The sequence below is a fragment of the Nestor notabilis genome, unplaced genomic scaffold (assembly GCF_000696875.1).
Source record: "Nestor notabilis isolate BGI_N333 unplaced genomic scaffold, ASM69687v1 scaffold3380, whole genome shotgun sequence".
Lineage (NCBI taxonomy): Eukaryota > Metazoa > Chordata > Aves > Psittaciformes > Psittacidae > Nestor > Nestor notabilis.
This window is the reverse complement of record NW_009910494.1, coordinates 52,199-75,000: the sequence shown is the minus strand read 5'-3', so window position 1 is coordinate 75,000 and position 22,802 is coordinate 52,199. Positions and strand designations below refer to the sequence as shown.

The 22,802-nt window shown below is 38.6% G+C and overlaps 1 protein-coding gene across 1 annotated transcript in view; it reads right to left on the bottom strand.

Moving 5' to 3' along the window:
- The window catches only part of PRKDC (protein kinase, DNA-activated, catalytic polypeptide), an 80,535-nt gene that overhangs the window by 5,674 nt on the left and 52,059 nt on the right, over positions 1 to 22,802 (bottom strand). Inside the window, exons 61-80 of the mRNA XM_010010272.1 lie at positions 22,386 to 22,517; positions 21,826 to 22,005; positions 18,264 to 18,472; positions 17,667 to 17,805; positions 16,929 to 17,117; positions 16,178 to 16,402; positions 15,693 to 15,801; positions 14,903 to 15,014; positions 13,174 to 13,363; positions 11,866 to 12,040; positions 11,588 to 11,778; positions 9,714 to 9,894; positions 9,039 to 9,199; positions 7,262 to 7,473; positions 6,042 to 6,129; positions 5,576 to 5,719; positions 1,903 to 2,107; positions 1,306 to 1,373; positions 814 to 1,034; positions 403 to 495 (exon numbers count right to left, since the gene is read on the bottom strand). Coding sequence (XP_010008574.1) covers positions 403 to 495; positions 814 to 1,034; positions 1,306 to 1,373; positions 1,903 to 2,107; positions 5,576 to 5,719; positions 6,042 to 6,129; positions 7,262 to 7,473; positions 9,039 to 9,199; positions 9,714 to 9,894; positions 11,588 to 11,778; positions 11,866 to 12,040; positions 13,174 to 13,363; positions 14,903 to 15,014; positions 15,693 to 15,801; positions 16,178 to 16,402; positions 16,929 to 17,117; positions 17,667 to 17,805; positions 18,264 to 18,472; positions 21,826 to 22,005; positions 22,386 to 22,517 — 3,224 coding nt within the window. The remainder of the gene's footprint in view (positions 1 to 402; positions 496 to 813; positions 1,035 to 1,305; positions 1,374 to 1,902; positions 2,108 to 5,575; positions 5,720 to 6,041; positions 6,130 to 7,261; positions 7,474 to 9,038; positions 9,200 to 9,713; positions 9,895 to 11,587; positions 11,779 to 11,865; positions 12,041 to 13,173; positions 13,364 to 14,902; positions 15,015 to 15,692; positions 15,802 to 16,177; positions 16,403 to 16,928; positions 17,118 to 17,666; positions 17,806 to 18,263; positions 18,473 to 21,825; positions 22,006 to 22,385; positions 22,518 to 22,802) is intronic.

Below are 22,802 nucleotides of genomic sequence, written 5' to 3'. Positions count from 1 at the left end.
CCCCCGCTCTGCCCCCCTCCCCTCTGCTCTGCTCCCCCCGCCCCCCGCCCTCCACTGACCTACGTCCATTTCCTGCCTGATCAAATCAAGAGATCAAAATCCTTTGCTTGTAAAATCAATGTGCTGATAAGGACAGGGTGCCGATAGTGACGTCACATGTGATTATAATTATAAGCCTCTTGTTTAAACAACCTGGGTGGAGGATATTCTAGGTACAATGGTACTCATTAAACAAACAGTTGCTAATTACTAATTTGGGTCAGGAAGTACAAACTGCCTCCTTGCTTATAGGTGCTTTTATTTCATTCTTATTAAAAAATAAAATGCTGCCACAAGATTGTCAGTATCAAAACCCCATTAGTAGTCGACTCTAATAGAGAAGACAGCTAAACCAAGCATCACCTGTTATAGTTGATGTTTTCCTCTTCAGACATGCTATTCTTAAGAAATTCTTTTAAAGTACAAGTATTTTCCAGCCACTTGATGAGCCCCAGTCTGGAAAAAAATAAGTCAGAGATGCGAACAAGTAGCTCAGAGTTGAACTTCAGAGGAACACCACAAATAGGAAGTAACACATTCTAGTGCCTGCTAAAAGAAGGCTGAAAGCTACCAATTCAAATGTACTCTGAAAGTTTCCAGAAAAAGCAATTCCAATGTTATTTAGAAGTAAAATACATTAATAATAATAATAAAAAAGCCAAGACACAAAACACCAGAACCAGAACATGGCACACAGAAGTCGCACTTTCCAACATCCCAAAAGTAATAGATGTTAACACAAGGACTTCTGTCCCCTCAAAAATAAACGCCTACCTTGTTGTCATGGGGATGACCTGGTAAGTTTTTAGCTGCATATTCCTTTGGCTACATGTAGCATCTTGGGAAAGGATAACGTTCATTACATCAAACAGCTGCTCAATACGTTGGTCTTGTCGCAGGTCTTCACCACCTTTGACAAGAAAAGGATACTCCTGCTCATCGCTACCTCGGATTGTTATACGTTTTGGCTTCCTCAAGGATTCCATTACACTTATCTTGGAAAAAGACAGGAAAACGCAAAATATTTGTGACAGAAGACTTGGCCTTGCAGAATAATCACTGAAATTAAGCATATCTCTCATTCCTAGATGGCATAATCAAGTTGGTCAATTATTACTATAAAAACAAATGCCCACTTGCAGACCTTCCTTTATGTGCTGCAAGATGTGTACACAAGCAGCAACCTTGCTATTGTCAAATTCTTCACATGGAATATGGACACAAATTTATACCACAAAGGATTTTGACTCAAACTTAAAATCATACCCGTTCATCAAATCCAGAGATTTTTGCGTGGTACTCTGGCAGTGGCTTCCCTTTTCCATCATACTGACCTGAGGTGGTAGTGGAAAAAAAGTAAAATGGTTACATAGACTTATTTTTTTTAAAGTGTGTTTAAGGACAGAACACACTTCCAAATATTTTGCCAAATTGGTAGGAAACACAGCTACGATGAAAATATTTAAAAATGCATAAAAATTCATCATACACATCATACGATTTCATCTACGAATTACTAATATTCTTTCCTTGTTAAACTGTTAGAATTGCAGCTTTTAATGGTTTCAAAGGACACATCCTTTCTGAACCAGATTTAAACATATATTAGATTTACAGATCAGATTTCCTGGAATCAGGCCTTTAAAAATATACTAAGTTCTCAGGTAAGAGAGATAATTTTAGAAACAACTTTAAAAAAATCAGACTACAGCTTAAGAACAGATTTAAGAGATGATGAATGAACAGAGTTATTTCAGATAAAACATACCTCTGCGTAAGGCCAGAAAGAAGGGTGATAAGAGTTCAAGAGTAGCAACTTCCTTGTAAAGGACAGTTCACCATTGACACTGAAGAGGAACTTACCAGGAACCTCTAGTTCGTTCCTCAAGAACTCAGCTCTGAATTCACTCATCCACGGTGAAATTTCCTTCAGGTTTCCAGGCTCTTTATGGTTTTTGTTCATTTTTGAGAGGAGAGAAACTGTAATTGCGTCAAAGTCACTAATCTTCATATCCAACAGTACTGAGCCACCTTTTCCAAAATGATGGTCAAAGTCCTTCGCAAAAGCCTGAGGTTCATTTATAGAAAGGAATTGTGTTAACACAGTGCTAGGGCTCCCCAGGAACACCAAAATGGTACCTTCCCATCTACACACCTGAGCTCCTAAAATGTGTCAATTGTCCTTCCACTCCATTAATTCTAGTCTGTCAAAACCTTTTCACTGCCTGTTTGGTAGACTCACCAGCTGCCATCAACAGGAATACCTACATTTTACCAACTCAGTGATATCAAAGACGTGTAGAATTAGATCAGAAACCTTTTTGTCATGTCAAAACTGGAAGTTTATCCCTTTTTACCTCCTCCAGCTGCATCTGGATTCTGGGTGAGCATATCGATAATGCTCCTCGTTAAACTTACTACATATACCTCATCTGCTTACAAAAATTGATGATCAGCTAGTGAAACAGTAACATAAACTACAAATATTTATGTTTTACCTGTTAAATAGAAATTCCACCATAAATCTAAATATAGGATTATTATTAGAACATTTAATTGATGCTGCAGTCATAGATGTTATCACGCTTTCAAACTGCTGCAGCTAAACCCAAAAAGCACCTAAACTGTTTGATTGTTTGATTTGAAAATGGTAAAAAAAAATTAAAAAAAAAATAGAGATAATCTCCCCCCCCGCCACTCCCTCAAATATAAATACTCTGTGCTTTATGGAAGGTGAGTTTTTTCCTTAAGGTTATTTTTCTTTCTTTTTTGTTTGTTTGTTTTTTGTTGTTTCAACTAGCAGCAACCATACTACATAGCAAACAAATACAACCTAGCTAATATCATATGTACTTTTTTTGCTAACCAAAAGATACATTGTATGTATATCTAATGCCTGTCATAGAGCTTCATGTATTAAGAGAATTTTCTGTGTCAGATTAGAAAATATCAATTTAAATGCTTTATTTACCGTCACATTTATTATTCATGTTTGCTTTCAGATAATTTTGTATAAACATATAAAACCATATTTCTAAAGCATTTTAAATATCCTGATAAATGAAAAGTGAAAAGACATTTCATATGGGTCCATTTAAGAAACAAAGTAAATATTATCTGCAAGTAGTTAACTGAGTTGACTTCTTGTGTTCATAATTGAAGGTTCTAGAAGAAACCAGATGTCCCGTCTTGGACCTAAGTGGTATTAACAGCTTGGAAAGACAAGTAAACTCACTTGTTTTTTCAACACCTGATTATTTTTCTCCGACGCTATGAAGGACACAGCTATTTCATTGAAGTAAATGAAAATACAGAAAATATCTTTCTGAAGATGGCTGCTACAGTCAACATCTTTATCACATTAAATCTATTTCCAAATGATCATCCAATTGCTTTCCCTGTTTTGCTCTTTATTTTTAAATTCAAGGCTGCAAATATTTAATAACCTTAAACACTGTGTTTTAATTAATACAGTCCATCAACAGTGTTTAATTTGTGCACTTCTGCAATTTCATGTTAAAAATAAATGCAACTCTTATTAAGTTACAATTGAAATTGTACATAAATAATACCTATGAAGATTACAAGCCTGAGGCATTCCATGTATTAGAGCAATTTTATGTGTCAGTCAAGAGATACAACTTTTTTTTTCCCCAGCAAAGACACTACACTGTTTCTTCAGTGCACCATCTCCTGCAGCCACTGGTGTGTGAAAGGAATACTGCTCTTCCTCTTCCCTTCAACAGAGGGAAACAACCCCTCCCCCTCTTCCAGCACCTTCCTTGATCTTCTCTCCCTGTTCAGTTAATTCAGCAACAATTAAAAATCCATCAGCATTACTTGCAGTATCCTCTACTACTGCACATGTTTAAGCTTTTTGAAGAGACATGAATTTTTTTAAGTGAGCTGAAGCACACACAAATCATCCCAACAACCAAACCCAGGCTGTCTTTGTCCTCATGCTTGCCAGGTCCCTTGCTGTGCTTGTACCTTCTACGGCTCAACCTACAGCTGCTCCCTTCCTTCTGCCACCACCCAACAGCTGCACATCCTGCCAATTCTTATTCCCATACTCCTAAGTGTAAAGTCATTACCATCAGAGACTCAGCTTATCTTGCAGCAACATATTCAAGGAGCTAGTATGACCCTAAACTCCTAATTGCCCTTTCTGCTACTGTATCACCTCACCTCCTCCCGACTCCACCTTACTCTCATCCTCCACCTTCCCTGCTCATGGAGAAGGAATCTCCCTAGTGACACTTGGAAAGTTTATCTAATGCTAATGTGACGTAAGAATGGCCATATGGGAAAGACCTGGATCAAGCCAGCCCTGGCCGCAGGGCTATGCGCATACTGTACCAGCATACAGCCCTGCTCTCCTGGCCTCCAGCAATTTGCAGCTCAGAGATTTCTGGACCCAGAAGTGTGTATTTCTATGAAAAAGCTTTCAAAGCATTTCCCCGAGCCCCCTGCTATTGTCTGCTTGCTATTCAAATCCGTGAAAGCATCCACAACACCCTGCAGCAGTAATTCAGCCCTTAAGTGTGTACTGAATGAGGAAACCCTTCTCCCTTTTTATTTTGAATCTTCCACTTCCATAGAATATTTACTTTATGCTTGGCACTCCTGACGTTAAGAGCTGTACCTGGCCTCATTGTGTCTTTTCCAAATGGAGGAATGCTGAAGCTGCTTCTTGTGCAGAGGTTACCCAGTACCTCTCATTATTCTTGCCACTCTGAACCTTGTCCAGTTTCATTGTATCTATATTGAGAACTGCAGACAAGGACTAACTACAGTGCTCAAGAGGAAAGAACCAGAGAACACTGGTATGTCAATGTACAGATCCATGTTTCGTTCTCTATTCTTAATGATGATTAACAGCCATTTTTCTTTCTTACTGCTCTTGAGTATTCACAGCCGATGTTTCCACCGAACTATCACAAAATCAAGATTTTGTTCTTGAATTGCAGTAGTCAGCCAGAACCCAAACAATTTATATATGGAACTAGAGTTGTTTGAGTTTTTTCCACATTTTTCTACACTGCCTTCCACAGTTTTAGATCTCAGTTTTGTGAAGTCCTTTCCATAATTCTTCATAGGTGTAACTCTTCTGAATAACTTACCCTAAATAACTTAGAATCAGCAGCAAATCTCAGTAGCATAAGATAGCAAAACACTCTAAGGTGCTCACACATCCTTGGCAGCAGGGAAAACAAAAACCCAAGGCCAGACTCCTGTGCATGTTTCTGGATGGTCAGAGAGGCCTAGGCCCTGAGAACCTGACAGTGTGCAGGATGGGGGAGGCAGAAGCTGAGTAAGAGGGAACATTTAGTCCTGCAGGGCAGTCAGAGGTTGAAGCTGAACTATAATAAGTCCATAGTTTCTAGAAAAGAAATCCCAGTCTGCTACTTCTGACTTAATCTCTTGTCTCATCAAGTCCTGCAACTTGTAAAAGCTGTAATCTGGCCTCCTCTTTTGACTTTCAGGTACCTTCTAGAAAAGCACGCAATGTCAACATGACTCAGTAATCACATACCTGAATAAACCTTTTCCTCAGCAATCCAAGGCCAGGAGCATCTAAATTTCCCAAACTCTTGTACATTCCTTCGTACATTTCCTTAAGCTTATTTTTATTTCTCTGAGCTTTTACCAACTCATTTTTGACATCCTCAATCCAATCCTGCAAACAGAAGGAAACAGATGAGTACTGAGAGAAAAAAAGTTTGCTGACCCTTGCTCTTTGGTAATCTGCTCAGACTGCATTTGTATTTCCTTACTTACAAACAGCTCATTAATGTGTCTTTTGATAATCAGAAGAGCAATCAAAAGGCTATGGAAATATTTCCCTTCACCCTGGAAGGAAAAAGCTGAAAAGGGCTAGCACAAAATAGCCAGCTGGCATAAGGGAGGGAGACCCACACCCGTGAAAGCTACTGACAGCACCCTGCCAGAGGGTCATAAAGGGGAAAGGAAAGAGAGGGGAAAAGCCAAATACATGTTACCTTAAAAATCATTATGGGATTAGAGAGCTGTTCCAGGGAGCGAACAAAATCTTGAACTACTCCTCCTCTGTCCAATTTATCCCTGATTCTTTAAAAGAAAAAAAGCACATCACAATGCAACAGAACTACCGTTACCACCTAGCCTGCAGATGAGCAATGATCCAGACTGTCTGCCGTAACTAAGAATCTGATAAAATACTCCAGGGACAGGTAGGCAGGACACCCTGAGAATTCTCTCTTGGACTGCATGACTGTTAATACATTGACTGTCCTTACCACACAGCTCCCAGTTTCTTAACTAAGTGCTCCACTATGAAAACTGGAGCTTGGTGGTAGAGTGGAAAGTGCACTTGCAACATAAATAGGCATTAACCAGATTATACATCCTGTCACGACAGTTATTCAAGGGTGATAGTTTGCGAAGCACAAGACTTTATCTTCTTAAGCAAAGAAATTCAGCAAACATATCACAGATTATTTTTTTTTTTTTAAAAAAAAAGGCAGAAAGACACCTAAAATTGTATTAGTGGTTCTACAGCACTGCATGATGAAAGTTGACTTTTGCCTGGGGACTAACTCAGGTTTTATCGCATGGCAAAATGGGCAAGGGACGGCTTGTAGAGGAAGGTGCATGCTACACACTGAATAAGCAGAGAACAGGAAAGAGCTGCCATTCAAGACAACGTGCATCCATTTCATTGGTCCTCTCTGAAGTCTGGTAGGAGCATCTACTCTATTTAAACATTTCTGCTTTGTCTTGGTATTAGAAAGATTGTAAATGTCTAAGCAAGCTTAACCTTCACCTCTGATGGGTACTGACTCACACTGCTGTGAAGTCTGCTTCAGAAAGAACCTAATCATGACCAGATTTCCCTTCTACCTCAGCAGAGCAAGAGAAAAGAGAAGAAACTTTGACCACCACAGAATTAAAGGGAGAAAGGGGTTGCTTCTCTGTGGTCTTTTTGTTTTACCTTGGAAAAACTTCCCACAGCCTGTGGACTGTATGTACTCAGCACTTGGGCATGTATTAAGGCCACCAGCCTGAGTATGTCTAATACTAAGAGTTATGTATTGTTTTTCCCCGTGCCTTTAAATGAAAACACAGTATGCATGTGTTTCTCATGCCCACCCTAGAGAAAAGTTAGTTTAGGAAAAATAAATCAATTTCTTCACTTCTGAATAAAAAACAAACAAAAGAGTTCCTCTGATTGCAAATTCACCTTTCTACAAATTCCTTGTTCTTACAACCAGCTGCAGTATCTCTGAAACAGTAACTTTCACTGCTGATCATGAAAGGGTAGATGATTGCCTGGGGATAGGTATCTGCAATCTCGTCAACAGTATGTTGCACGGCTACTGCTTCATCCTTGTCAAGTAGTGCCATCATCTGGCTAATCCAACCAATGAACTGCCAACAGGGAACTGAAGAAAGCTGCAAAAACACAGACACTGCTTTCAGCTGTGGTCCTCCTGGAAAATACAAAACATAGCAAGCAAACAAAACTGCTCTGTGGCCCAGCCTGACAGACAGAAACACATGAAAAGGAAACAAAATGTCAACTAGGTTGCACAAAACATCCCTCAGTGAAGCAGAGATTTCATTATTAGTATTATTACTACTACTTCTACTACCATCACCACCCATTGCTGCTGCTGCTGCTTAATAGGTTTTCCATTATAAAGATTTGCAGCTTGTTCTTCAAGATGAGGCTGCTTTACACTCAAACTTGTGGCTTTTCTGTCTGGGTGCAGTATGGCAATTTTTGATCACCATATACAAACAACTCAAAAATCTGAAAGGATAGTTCAAACACCATCGGGTTGAAGTCTTGATTTGAGTAAAAAAAGCCAGGAAGGGGAACACTGGAACTCCTACCACAGTTTTGTCCTTCCTTCAACTTTAAAAAGGTTTGGGTTTGCTGACAGGTACTAATTTCAGTAAAGCACTCCCCCCAGTATATTTCATGCTCACTTCCCTCCAAAAACTGTATCACTTTTGAAAGGACTATTACAATGTATTTGCTTGTGATAGCCAGAGGCCAGACTCACAACTCCTTTCCCTCCTGTCTTATCCCTTCCTACCTTTCTAACAGACTTTAAGATCAGATTGCCAGCATTTATCTCACAGAGAGACAGGAGAGGACAAAGAACTGCCTGCTCAAATCCTTTTCAGGGTGAGATCTGCCAGCTGGACCAGGTGTCAGGTTCTGTTTGAACCGCTGGAGTTTCACTGTGGCCATGCCATGCACACCTCAGCCATTTTTGCCATTTCCTCAGTTTCTGGGGATAACTAAGCCATGTTTCTGTCCTGAGTTCTTCCTCTGACCATGCCTGGCACTCTGTGAACACCAGCGCAACGACACGGGCTTGAAAAGGCAGGCAGGCTAAGGCAGGTACAGGCATGAGTCACAGACATCTCAGCTTATCTGTCCCATGACAGCAGGGAAGGTAAGCATGGCTCACAGTATCCTGCGGTGGAATGGCAAGGCAGGGATGGGCAGTGGAAGGGAGAAAGTGGGAAATACAAAGGAGAAAGAAGCTGTAGTAACTTCTGATGTGAAGCAGGACAGGGAGAGGTGGGAGATATGGAAAGTAAATCTGGAAACGCTGCTGGCTTCCTGCATACAGGAAACAGCCTATAGAAATAAGATTAAGTTCCTTACCCTAACGCTAACCACCTTTATAAGCCCTCTTAGATTGTTCTGAAGGAAAAAAAAGCAACAAACGCACAACAGTATTTCTCCAGCAGTTCTCAAACTAACATTTGGAATGGGAATAATGACAAAAAGTTAAACTTTTAAGAAAAAAGTTCCTGTCCATATGAATTAGACTCAGCAAGTTAGAGAAAAGACAAGGAACAATGATGGAAGAAAATTCATCTGATTTACCTGAAGCAAAACTTACCAGTCTAACCTCTCTATCCATCCAACCTCCACCCCCACCTTTTAAATTTGATTTATAGCAATATTTGCTGCCAGGAAAATGGAAGCAACTAACCTCTCGTGTCACTAGACCCAATGTCTCTGCTGGATATCTTTCAATTATTTGCAGCAGTCTAGGAAATCTCAGCCTGGCTTCTCTGGAGTTCAGTTTTAAAGCTTTTATCATTTTGTCCACCACAATAGCTGGGAATAGCTGCAGATCTGCAGTGTTAATTTCTGCCAAGAGACATTAAACAAGAATTATCAGAAACACCATCACTTGTTCCATGTCTTTGATCATCTGGAAAATTCATCTTTACAATTCAGAATCTTTTTTACAGTGTATTTTGTATTTTTACTTTGTTCTCCTTCCCATCTGTTTAAACTGCACACATCTGCAACACATGTACTTTGGAACTATAAGGATTATCTTTATCAGGAAGCTGCATCACTGCTGGTATCTTGCTGGCTTTAAATACAGCACTGCTGTGGTCTGGGAAGGAGTAAGGGAAGCATCTGCTGGATATGATGTATTTCTTACAAGTGAGAGGGGACTACGAGTGATTCACTAGTACCAAAGCTATCAGTAACAGTGTGGGGGGGGAAGGGAATATAAATACTGTTGAATTGGAGGACAAACTGTTCCATTTAAATTCAAGATGTGTGGCTCAGGGAGATCTCCTGGTTATCACAAAAGGTCACGTATCACAGATAAATCCACCTCATGTGCTTAGGAGAAATCCTGACTCACCAAGCAAGTTTTCTTCTTCTCTACGCAGATGCTGGTCACAGAATCCAACCAAGGTCATATAAGCATCGATAACTCCTGTCACATCTACATGTTCCATGGAGTGGGACTGCACCTCCTCTTCAGACTTCCTTGCAGCACTGCTGAAACACTGAAAAGCCTTTCTGTTTAGGCCTGCCAATACCTGAAATATAACCATAAGAGGGAAAGAAAAACGACATGTTAGCAAGTAGCATTCAACAATTCTTTCAGAAACTGGAGCTTGGTTGCAAGACTTAAGTGGGTAAAACTTTAACTGTATTAAATGTTTTGAGCAGCTGATACAAAGGAAAAAAAATTAGGACATTATTTCTAGCAGTGACTTCCAGACTTTTCAATAGGAAAGTATAAATTACACTTTTAACTTACATTAGACTTTGGACATGTTATGTGAAATTTTTGTAACTGCAAAAAGAAGTTACTAGAGGCTTTTGCAAGCAGTTAACAGAAAACATAGCAAAAAATGCTATTTTTTCCTATTAAGAATTGCATCTACAACATCTGCATTAACAGCTATACTTAGAATTTGTGTTAAAAAAAAGAAAGCATGCATCAAGCTATTTAAAATCTGATGTCTTTTTTCCTATTGCAAACAGTCATATTGATCGTATGTTTCTAATGCAGCCAATGCAACAAAGGACTTGACAAGATCCTTTACAATTGAATGTGCAACAACCAAGTACATATGCTCTCATACTGCCAACAAGATTACCAACCTCAGACATTGTAGCTAGTGTAGCTAATAAACAATGTACAAAATCGCTGCAGAACAAGCTGGAACAACTGCAAAATGCTGTAAATAAAATTAAATAGTTTGAATTTCAGGTAGGTAGAGGGAAACTATGAGGGTCAGAGTATTGCTTAATACTAAGCTAAAGTAAGGCTAAGGTCTTTAATTTATAGAAGTATCTTGTATCCCAGTCTGACCCAGAAGAGCTTTTATGCTCATCTTTTAGATTTCTTTAAGAAGAATGCTCCTAATAATTAGCTAATAAATGAAGCTTCAGCTTTTGTTTAAGTTTCTTCACACCTGAGAACTTAAAATTTTTTTTTCAGGAACCTCTTCTTCATCTGCTTTTCTTTAACAACCACAAGACCACAAATTAAGAACAATTTTTTTCTGTTTCATAATCATATGGTTTGTATCTAAGGGTCTTCATTGTGGCTTTAGGAATTAATAGAAATAAGTCAGCAGTGGTATTTCAAATTCTTACTCAACTAATTCGAGAGACAAGAAGTCAGTGCCACAGCTGGTACAGTGACAACATATATGATTTCAGATGCAGCATGGACTGTCACTGTGTTCTTCAAACGTGCACCTCCTCAAAATAGGCAAAGATGACCTGCATATGCTCTGCCTTAAAAAGCTTTCTCTATCACTAAAATTGCTTAGGTAAAATTAGTGTATCAGTATCATTATCAGTATTATAAAGATCTTTGTAAGAGTCTGACAGCATGAAGAAGCTCAGAAATGCCCAACTGAAATAAAAGCATTTTTTGAGGATCATGTTCCCAAGCCTTGTCTTGCCACTGTGCATGCAGGTGGTTTGACTAGGTCCTGCCCCCTTCACACAAACTGCAGGAACAGAGGAACAGAGGAACGGTCTCCCAGTTAAAAAAGCTACAGTGGTGCAGAACTCCAGGGGAGCCAAATCAGACAAAATAGCAATTATAGCTTTCCCCTTCTCCCCTCTCTTCCCTATCTGGTGTTCCTGGATAAATCACTGCCAATAGCAGATGAGTTTCACATTCTCTGTATCTATCCATATCCACCACTACCTATTGAAGGAGTGATTACAATCCTGAAATACCTAAAAAGGTTTTTCCCTCTCATTTACCTTTTCAGGACTCTCAAGACTTTCTCCTGACAGTAGTGATATTTTCCCAGCCTTTTCTTTCTCAATTTGCTCAAGGCATCTTGGATCCTGACTAAGAGCATTTGCCATGATGTGGTATGTCGTACCCAGAAGAAGATTTTGATTTCGGAAGGCCATTATGTTCTTGCAAAGATAGTCTGATTTGGTATCTTCTGTTGGAATTCAAAAACAAAGCTGGTAATTTGACAACAAAGCAGCTTTGTATAATAAACAATGTGAAGCAAAGAGAGGGTCATTACCAAGCAGGGAGATGGTTTTTAATACTGAGAGCACGCGTTCAGGACAACTCTGGTTTCGGCTGCAACTATGTGTAAAGCGGCAAAAGGCGTAATTCCACCTCACCAGCCAGTCTTCCCTTGTTTTGGCTTCTTTGCGTAGGTCTTTCAGAAGCTTCTTGGTAACCGAGAAGCTGTTCTGTATTCAGATTAAGACAGAATTTTCAGATAGTATCTCTGAAGAGGAAATAAAACCTTTCCACAACCAAATTAATGATGAGAAGATTTAGGTAAGGCAAGCAAAGCTACAGTAAGGTGAAGAGTGGTCCACTGCTTGCCGAGTCTCGTATTCAAAATCCGATCTGTGCTAATGGAGAAATTTGAGATGAAAAAAAGAAGAACAGAGGGACAAACCAAAGAAATTAAAATAATTCTAACGGCATGACTAAACAGGCATTAACTGTTCTGCAGTACAAACGCATACTGGGAATCTAACTTGGTTTATAATACCATTAAGCAAATCACTTTGTGTTTTGATAAAAAGTTTCATAGATGTAACATTAAAGGAAATCTTATTTTTCATTTACTCCTATAAAAGTGTATAGTCAACACAGCAATAACATTGTATTTGGTTATTACAGTGCTTAAAATAAACTCTTGTCAATGACTGTGGATTTCTGCAGCATCTCAGATGAAGGAAACCTTGACTTCAATATTATTCATCTTGTCTCAAGCTTCAGACATCAAAGGCTCACCATCAAAGGCAACTATGTTTCAGTCATTTTAACAGTATAATCCAAACCAAAATTTCTAAGTCACTCAGCTTGAGTTCTTTAGGTATGTGTTAAACTAACAGTTTTAATAAAACCCATAAAAAATACTATCATAAAATTCTCCATCATTGCTAACTGAAGTAAATGATATTAATTCAATCTGATTTTGATTTGTTTTCTTGTACAGAAAAGATTATTTGTAAATGACAAGTGTAATGTTTGGTTGCAAGCATCCCTTCCATTAAGACTGAAGCATTTCAAATACTTTATTTATCTAGCCTTTAGAGTGCCATAAACCATCTGTGGATCAAAGGGGCCTTCAGGCACATTTCCAATAATGACAAATTATTGTTAAGTTTGTAATTAACACTTATCCCTTTGTTTTCTTCTACTGTGGAAGTGACTTTCTTGAGTTTTCAAAATGTCCTGGACAGCAGGGTCAAAGACAGACAAGGTCTGTCCTGGCAAAAAGGTGCCCACCACCACCTAAGAGGCCTTTCCAGATGTAGTTTCTATGTATTTTCTCAAAAAATTGGAAGCTTCCAGAAAGTACAATCACCTGCTTCCTGGCACTTTCTATCATCTTCATTTTCATGTTAAATTTGCAGCTCTTAATCATTGAGTAAATGTCTTCACCCTGTTGATCCACTTCCATTTGCTCACCAGCACCATATTCTTCATCCACCTCCATACTATCATTGGCCTGATCACAGAGAAGTTTCTCCTGTAGTTTGTCAAGAAAGAAACACCTGCACAATGACAACAGGAGTACAGATCACTCTGGTATGTATCAAGGAAATGAACATTCGAAAGAATTGATCTGACAGTAAACAAAGCTAGGAAAAAAAGGGAAGCTATAGTGATCACCTCTAGCAAAGGCTAAACATAGTCCTCAGAGTCTGGAAAGTCATAACCAGGGCCAGGTTCACCCCAAGAACATTCTAGGGTCTTGAATTGACATGATTAAGTATTAGAAAATGTTCATAATAGAGAGGAATTTTTTTCTTAGGTTGTTTTTTTAAAATCAGAGATACAATCTCTTGGTTCACCAAGCCATAACTTGACAGAAATGCAAACAAACAGGAGTCTCAATTACATAGTGTGTCAGGCTGTATTTTATGTCAACTTGTAATTCAAATGCGTATCATACCAACACACGTAAACATTGACATTTGTATTGCAGAAAAGACCAGCAACTATACTCAGCTTTTGAAAGGGAATTGCCATGCACCAGTACTAAATCTTTTTCATTCTACAATTAGTCCTATTTAATTTAATAGCATTTTCATTATGTAGACTGTTATTCAATGCAGAGGATAGCATTGAATAACGGTCTATGTAAGTCTGGAGTGGGGTCTAGCACATCATTTGGCACCAATTTAAGATGAGATAAAGATTCTCTAAAAGCATGTAAGTGTTTAAGACACTGATAACCCTTTAAGTCATAAATGTTTCGAGACTCTCCAAAGAAGAAAGATACACTACGTATTCTGCCTAATATTTAACTGCAATAAGTTCTTCTGTAGCCATGCTTCCCTGATACTAGGACATAATAAAATAAATTACAGAGCATGCTGGGTATTAGCAGAGCTGTTGAAGAAGCTGTCCCCCAGGAAAGGAGAAAGAATCTAGATTTGCACTTTAAGAATGGATTTGGATGAAGATAGATACAACGGGGACGACAGAAAACTTTCAAATTTAAAGAAGCATTCCAGCTTCTTAGGAACTAATCTGAAGGAGTCTCTGGAGAACCTTTGCTCTTTCTAGCAACAGTCACACAGCAGACGTCTCTAACTATAGCACTGGTCATTAGCTTTCATATAAACATGTGAAGCACTGATAGTGACAGGACTGGGCTTATTTTGTACACTCCCTAGCTTTGGAACTGCCTATAAAATAGGTTAGTATTTTTATTCATAACACACTGCCCTTTTTAGGTGGCGTTTCACTGAGCTAACTGGAGCTGATGTACTCAATTACAAGTGGGTGTTTTCAAGAGCCGCAGAAGTGGGCTAGTTTGCAGTGCGTGTAGTCACTGATGCAAGAAAAAACCCTAAACTAACAGTTATGTTTCCCTATCAAAATATGATTTATTCCCTGGCCACTTCCCAACTTCCTTCTGCTTCTCACCACAAGTTAGTCACATAAAAAACCAGATATACTGATAAAGCTACTACAATGATTAAAAAAAGTCATACATTAGATTAACAACAGCAGCATTAGAAAAAGCATCTTTCAGGACAAAACAGGCAGATGGAACTAAAGCTAACCCAAGAATGTAATTTTACCGATTTGTAATGATATCATCCCAGATGTTCATAGGATCCATTTTAGCATCTGGATATCTGCTTGTCCAAATTCTGAGAAGTCTCTTAAGGGAAGCCTGTGAAGCTAAGTTACCTAGAAATCAATCAAGAATACTTTAAATGCATCTAAATCCAAACATTCTGAAGAAGGACTAAACCAAACATAGTCTAACACTCAAATCAGAAAACTGTGATAAAACGACCTACTTGCATTACATACGCTACTTGGTAATCATACTGTTTTTGTTTATTGCTGAAGCACAGGAGATTGAACACAGACATCAGTGTCAACAGACACTGGGAATCACCACTGGGTAGGTACCTTCCATACATGCTGGAATACAGTGGAAATGTTAACTGAATATGTAATTCAGTTTATGCTCATGCCTACTTCAGGAGCTATATAATATATACCACATCCATCTTCTATCTCTGCTAATCACTATTTGCTACCAAAAGTGACCCCAACAAAAAATACCTTAGTTTAAAACTATTACTTATATTGTTAAAAGAGGTACTTAACTCTTCTCACAATAGCTTGGCTAATAAAACTGTGCAATAGGACACAAAAAAATATCTTCAAGCCTGCAGAACTGCAGTAGTTCTTACTGTCAATATAACAATAAGAAGTAATTCCAGACTTACGCTCCTTCAAACAGGAGTTCAGTAATCTAAGTGTGGCAATAGCTGTTCTAAGTTCAGGAAACCATGATTATTTAATACAGTGAAAGGGAAGTTGCTCAAGGAGGAAAAAAATTAAACAAATCTTTACTTCTCCTGGTCATAAAATTGATGAAATCCTGTATTTCTGTCAAAGCTTGTACAGACTGCAGTTTGGTCATCCGACTTTGGTATAACAAAGTATCTATACTGGAATAACTCTGAAAGAAAGGGAGAGAATGGAAAATCTCATATACAGAATTTACACATAGTTCTATTCAGTACTCTACATGCTATTTACGCAATGCTGCTTTATACTACACTCTACAACCTCTGAATGTAATACTCTCTTTTCAAGTTTGTTCTGCGGCCAGGAGGCTTCTGAAAAGATGAATGAAATAAAACTGCTATTAATCTGCACATACAATTACTCTGAAAAATTTCTAATAGATGAAATCATCAAAATAAAACAAATTAAAATGGGAGGACACACTCCACTGGCTGGCTCACTCCTCATCATTGCAAGCAGTGAACTGAAAGGAAGTTTATACAGAGTTTATACAGAAAAATCATATTAGAGATAGCAGAGACTGTTACCTGCATGAAGATCTGCATGGCATTGCTAATGTAATATTTGGCTCTGTCAAAATCATCTTGCAGGATGTAGAGGAGACTAAGCTCTTGGCTGTAATGCATTTCTATAATGGCTTTCTTCTGTTCTGTCTTCATTGCTTCATCAATAAAAGTTAGCAAAGTCTGGTCATTTTCCCCGCTGAGCAGTAACTTCAACTTACTGCGTATTATATAAGGCAGATATGTCTCCTACAAGGTAAAAATATAGCCTTTACTTATAGGAAAGGAGTATTAGAGGATCAATTTTTTTTGTTGTTGTTGTTATCAGGGAGAGATCAGGTAAGTATTAAAGTTTTTGAATAGTTTTCTTAAATATGTTCCTTTTAGACAAATTCCAATTTGTTAACAAATCACAGCAGCCTTGTCCCATAGGCTCCAGAAGTTCTTAGCAAATTCTACCAGTTTTGAATCCAGCGGTTTGGTAACTCTTAAAATATGAAACAAATAAAAGCAACAAAAACAATAAAAACACTGCAAGAAGATGATGGTGATAAAGCTGGTCCTATACGATCAACCACAGACTCAAGGTAAAAACTAAACATTGTAAACCCAACAGAAGTTATTGCTTCAATTATTTTTATATATCGCACTCTGCTCACTTCCATAATAAAGTAACTCAAATAACACAACTGATTTCCACCCATAATCCCATTACTGTAGGACATCCCTGCAGAGATAAAAATAATGCAGTATCAACAAAGTGATTTCTAAAAACCTGAAAAAATGGATCATTCCATGTTTTGCTTAGGTCTGGGGGTTTTCCACTGTCAATATTCATGGTAGCACAATGCTCCAGAGATTTCCAGTCTGTGAGGTGATCATAGCATTCCAGAGATGCAAGTTCCCAGAAGTCCTTCTCTGCTTCTGTTGGCTCTCCATCTTGCCAGTCTTCTTTAGAGAGTGCCTAGGGAATGAATTTGAGGGGGAGGAAGGTTCTCAGATGGAATCTGACACTAGTTTCAATTCTAAGTCTCATAAAAATATCTACCCATTTACCAGAATGTGACAGCAACATTAAATGCAGAAAATTCAAGCCTGTCAGTATTTACACAGAAATTCATTTCAAATAGCCATCTTCATTAAACTTGTGTTTTTAAAGAGCGAAGACTTTAAAAGAGGGTTAATGAGATCCTTCTTCATTTTTACCCACTGTATCTCAGATCTGCTTTGCCATGAACACTGGCAGTTGTTCTTCTGGGGTGGCAGTGTGCCCACGGTGTTTTAGTTGTCTGCCTTGGTGATCGCACACGTGAAGCTTTGTACAAAACAGTAAGTAGTATCATACTTATTGCTCTGTTCTGGCTGCTCATCTGTTCCCATGCCTTTGCAGACTGAACCACCAATCAAACAAAACACAAGGACATTCTAAATGACATGCTGCTTCTCAAAATGTTTAATTTTGATTTATTAAAATCATGAGAGATTTATGAAACAACATCATCTTGCTTTTTACCTCATCATAGTATTTAGCTGCTTCAGCATAATCACTCCTTGCTTCTGCCAACAACGCCTTCTGTGTAATTTCCTTAGTCCCAATCTTACCACTGAAAATGCCACGAACAACATCATAATCTCCAAGAGATCGGTAAAGCCTAGTAAAATTGAAAAGGGAAATACTTTAATTGTTTGAACAGAAGTGTATCAATGCACACATAAGCCATTTAAAGAAATAGTAATTCATTAAGCAGTAACACTACTGGCTTGTAATTTAAAAAAAAAATAAAATCCGTATTTCTTATATAAAAGATCATAAATATATATTTAAATATAGAAACTTCACCTTGTAGGGACATACCTGAACTGTGGAAACTCCTGCAGTTGAAAAGCTATAAACAAGATGGTTTTCAGCAGTCTGATTGCATCATCAGGGTGCACAGCTGTTAAGTCTAACTGCTCTAACTGAAAGATAGTAATTAACTGACAAGAAATTTATAGCATATCTAACTCTCAAAGAGGGAAAGACTAAAAAAGAAATCCCATGAGACATAAAGGCACAGGTCTTCACAAAGCAAACCTAAATGGGAGTAAATTGTCTCAAACAAGAATTTACTTAGCAAGTTCAATCCATCTGATCACATCTGGGGGAAGCTCTGTCATCCCGCGCATCCGTTTGGATGGGGGCTCCTCCGCAGGGGAAAGAGCCATCAGGGCGTGCTCCAGAACAAGGATGCCCACTGGCTGCTGTAAACTTGCAAGACAGCTCGTGCTCACGTTAGCTGAATCCAGTTCTAACAGCTCTCTGTGCCGGTAACTCATTTCCTATAAAACAAAACAAACCAAACCAACAGGTGTCTGCTTGGTCTGAAACTATACTGATCGTCAGTTACCTTTCACAGATCACCCATTTGGCATCCCTTTTCTCACAGTGCAAGCTTTGGAAATAAGCTGTAAAATCTCCACAAGTCCCCAACTCTGGGAAAACTGAATAATTTCCTTCTGTGCTGTTGCTGTTCAGACAGAGTACACTAGAGAATAAGCCCTCTACTCCATCTGTCTCCAGGGCACAGAACAACTCTCTTAGCAGAAACACACAAGCAGTGGGGGAGAGGTAGATGGACACATTCACAGCCTCAGTCTTCCTTCTGTTTGTTGGCAGTGTGGTGCCTGCTACACACCGGCTGCATTTCACTTAACCTACTGAGTGTTGCATTTCTGCCATAAGCCAAAAGGCAAGATTAACCACAGTGTCTTCTCTGAGCTGGAGGCTTTCTTTCTACACACCTTCCCAGTTTTAGCGTACCACAGCTTCCTTTTAGACTCATACAGTATTGTGCTCATCTAGTCCTGCCTGATATAAAGGCATGGCAATATTTCTAGCAGATCTTTACCATATTTAACATTAGTCCAAATACAGAATAATCTAATTTTCAGAGATAAACATTCTTGTTTACCTGAAAGTTCTTTTAAATAGTTCAATCATTATTCCAAATATAGGTAAATATATCAAGAAAGTAGCAGACAAGTTATTTTTTTTTTTTTTAAATAAAGCCATTAAAGCCATTTTTTAATTGGCTTTATTAAAGCCATTTTTTTCCCCACTTAAGAAGCAAAAGGAAAGTTGCAATAATATCTTAACCAAACAGAAGGAAAAATATCCACAACGTAAAAGAGGGGTAATACAACTTTCATTACAAGAAATATCACTGAGTTTTAGGACAAAAATTGAAGTTTGACTCTTGCAACACAGTATGTTCAAGAATATTAGGTGGGAAAAAAATATTTGGAAATTGCAGTAGGAGACTGTGAGAACAACCAAGCTACACTTCTTTGATAAATGGCAACCACCACAACACCTGCAGAATAGGCATCTGACATAAGCAAACTCATGACACAATCTGTATGGTTAAGAATCTCACACCAATAAATTTGTACTCAATAAAAAGGAGAAAAAGAACAGCTTCTTGTAGCTTCCTGAGCTACAGAGCAGGTGGTTCCCAATGAAGGGTTAAGCACACGGTTTACCTGCTACTCAGGCAATTTCAACTAGCAGTTTCTATTAAAGCTGCACATGTGCCCCAGACACTCCTATGTACAGGCACACATTCCTTGACTGCATACATTCCTTGACTTTTAGGGGTTACATCAGGGACACAATGCCAACTGCACAGACTAAAACCGTAAGAATAGCTTTGCTAAGGTAACTCCATAAGCCCTTTCTCAGGGATGCCTAGGAAAAAGCATGAGAACTGTGCAAATGTAATGGTATGTCCACAGAATGAATACACCCTCAAACTCACAATTTACAGGCATCATCCCATATCGAATGAGGTATCTATTCAGTGCATTTTTGTGACTATTCATTCACTTACCTTCTGAAAGCAAAGGGATTGTTCCTTGCTCTGCATGCTCTTTATTTGCACCGTGTGTTCAAAGATTAGGATGAATGGCATCCAAACTGGCCTGACAGCTACAATATTTATAAGGCAATATATGTTTTTCAAAGGCCAGGTACCTCTATGGAGTCCGTGTAAACTTTTGTCATGGAGTTAACTTGTCAGTATTTCAGCTGGTTTTTAATCTGTCCTGAAAGCCAATACCAGAGCCTCATACTCAATTTTAAGATTATACTTGTAGAAAAAACCAGCTCTTTTTATCACCAAGTTACTCTTGTGGTGGGATTTGAACCTGCAGAAGACTAAAAAGTCAAGGAACCAGAGGTAGGAAGTGTTTCTGAAACATATTTATCATACTGTTGGTATATAGGAAACAGAAGCTGTATTTCCAATGGCCAAGCCATTTAGGACAGCCTTTGTGAGCCAAATGACAGCCTTGGCATTGTGTGCCAAGCCTCACCCTCTCCCTTGATCAACACAAACTCTAAGCCCTGTTGGGGAAAAGACATCCTCTCACTGTTATGCAGGATGCTCAAATACACTGAGGCCGAGGCTTGCCTTTGGGCTGCTGGTCTTTTGTTACTGAATGGGGATGGTAATGAGATGCTCTTATCGCTCTTGACTAATGACATGTCTGACTAATTGTAACTTACCTATTTTTTGAGTTTGTTTTAAGTTTATCCAGAAAAACAAAGAAGCCTAACACAACAGTGTTATTAATAGTCTCTAACAGACAGCATAATTCAACACAAATAACATTACTAAGACAGAAAACCAACAAATGCAATGTCAAGAGGGAATATTAACAGATAGCTATTGTGAGATGCTGGCTCAAAAAATACCAAGACAGCCCAGAAAAATCCCCATAGCATTTGACCTTTCGTGCAGCTGCACAGGAAAAAAGTAAACAAGAAATTACATTTTCTCAGATGTGTAAATACAAGCACTAAGGAGCAAAGTCACTGTTTAAAAAGCTAGTCCAAACTAGACACTCTTCCTGTAATACAAATGATATCTACTGTCACAGAGTATTTAGATTTCCGTAACAGAAAGAAGCCATTACCTGCCACCCAAACAAAGATTATTTTGGGAGTTACAAATCAGATACAACATTATGATCAACATGGTTGATGAGAAACATTAAACATAGTGACAACGAGTATGTAACAGGTGCTTGGACAAGCACCCTGGAAACTGGGGTAAAAGATGAAGTTCACAATCTGTTTCAGGTCAGTATGTTCCAATAGCAGGAAGGCTTGTGTTTCCTTTCCAGTGAAGTGGCTGTGGTACACCCACTCCCACCTACTGCCCTTTGGTGGAGTAAATCCTTCCCTCCCTACTGAAAACCCACAGACAACTACTTCAGGGGCCTAAGTTTCAAAAACAAATATAAGGCTAACAACAAACAGTCTGACAGCTACTGATATCCTCAAGACATCAAAGTATTCCCTCAGTAAGCACTTCCCAGAAACAGGGAGATAAGCACGACACCCACGTATCCCTTTCAATTGTTCTTGTGGCTTTCATCTACAACCAAGTCTCTTCTTGTTACTGATGCAATTAAAACATTGAAAGGTGACTCAAACTCTACAAATCAGAAATTGTAGAAGCCTTGAAAAATCGGTTCAGAAGCATGAATATCCGTTTGGTTAACAACGCTCTTTCCATCTCTGTCTAAATTCCAGTAACAGTATTTAGCCTTCGCTACCACTGGGTTTATTACACGTTCAGACAAAGACATTATACTCAGTTGCTTTCATGCCGTATAGCAGGATTTACCTGGATGCATGCAATGAATGGTGGAAAGTAAGACAGGCTCATACTCAGGAAATTATTGAAGTTGTTCAGCAGCTTCTGGACGATGGCTTTTTTCTCAGAAAGAGTTTTAGATTTTTCTGCCTCGTGAAAAATTCCACAAAACAAACTGCTGAAAAGCTGCTTGGCAAATGTTGGATCTTTCTGCAAATTACAACAAAAGCAATAAGGCCACTGAATTTTACTGAGAGAAATAAACTAATAAATAAAACTAAGAGATATGACCCACCCTGTACCTAATCCCTATGTGGACAGCCTTTGGGAGTGGAATAATTACTCTGGCATGCATCCCACCTACGATGGGAATTACTGTACTACCCGTTCAAATCCAATCTTAATTCTTCTTCCACATGAACAAGCTCCAAGACAATGTAGGTTTCAGGTCAGAGTGCTGGTGAAGAGGAGGGAATTTACAGTGTTCACATATTTCCACGACAGGAACCAGACACCCGGTATCATCTTAGGGACACCACTGCCACTGAAGAGCGTTTCAGGAATAAACCAGAAAACATCCATAGACAGACCTGGGCAAGGCCCTGCAGAGGGGCAATGAGACTGTAGTATTCAATCTGGATGTCAGGAAGGTCTCCTACTCGGTAACTTCTGTACAAGGTAACCTGGGCATCATATTTCATCTTCAGCTCAGATTTCATCTCCTGAAATGCATTGCTCATGTTAATAAAAAATAATGATTGTATTAGTAAGAAAGAGCTCTATCTAGACAAGACAAAATAGGCACAAGCATTTCTGAAGTGTTTTATAAATTTTGCCATGCTAATTAAACAAATACTTTTTCTATAAAGCCATAATACAGTTAAACCCTGAATTATCTTAGTCAATTAAGAACTCCAAAGTCTTGTTCATAGACTTACTTCAGCCATTAACATTTAGTATTAACACCTTGTAGTTCCTGCTTCCATATAGGTAGTATTTAAGTCACT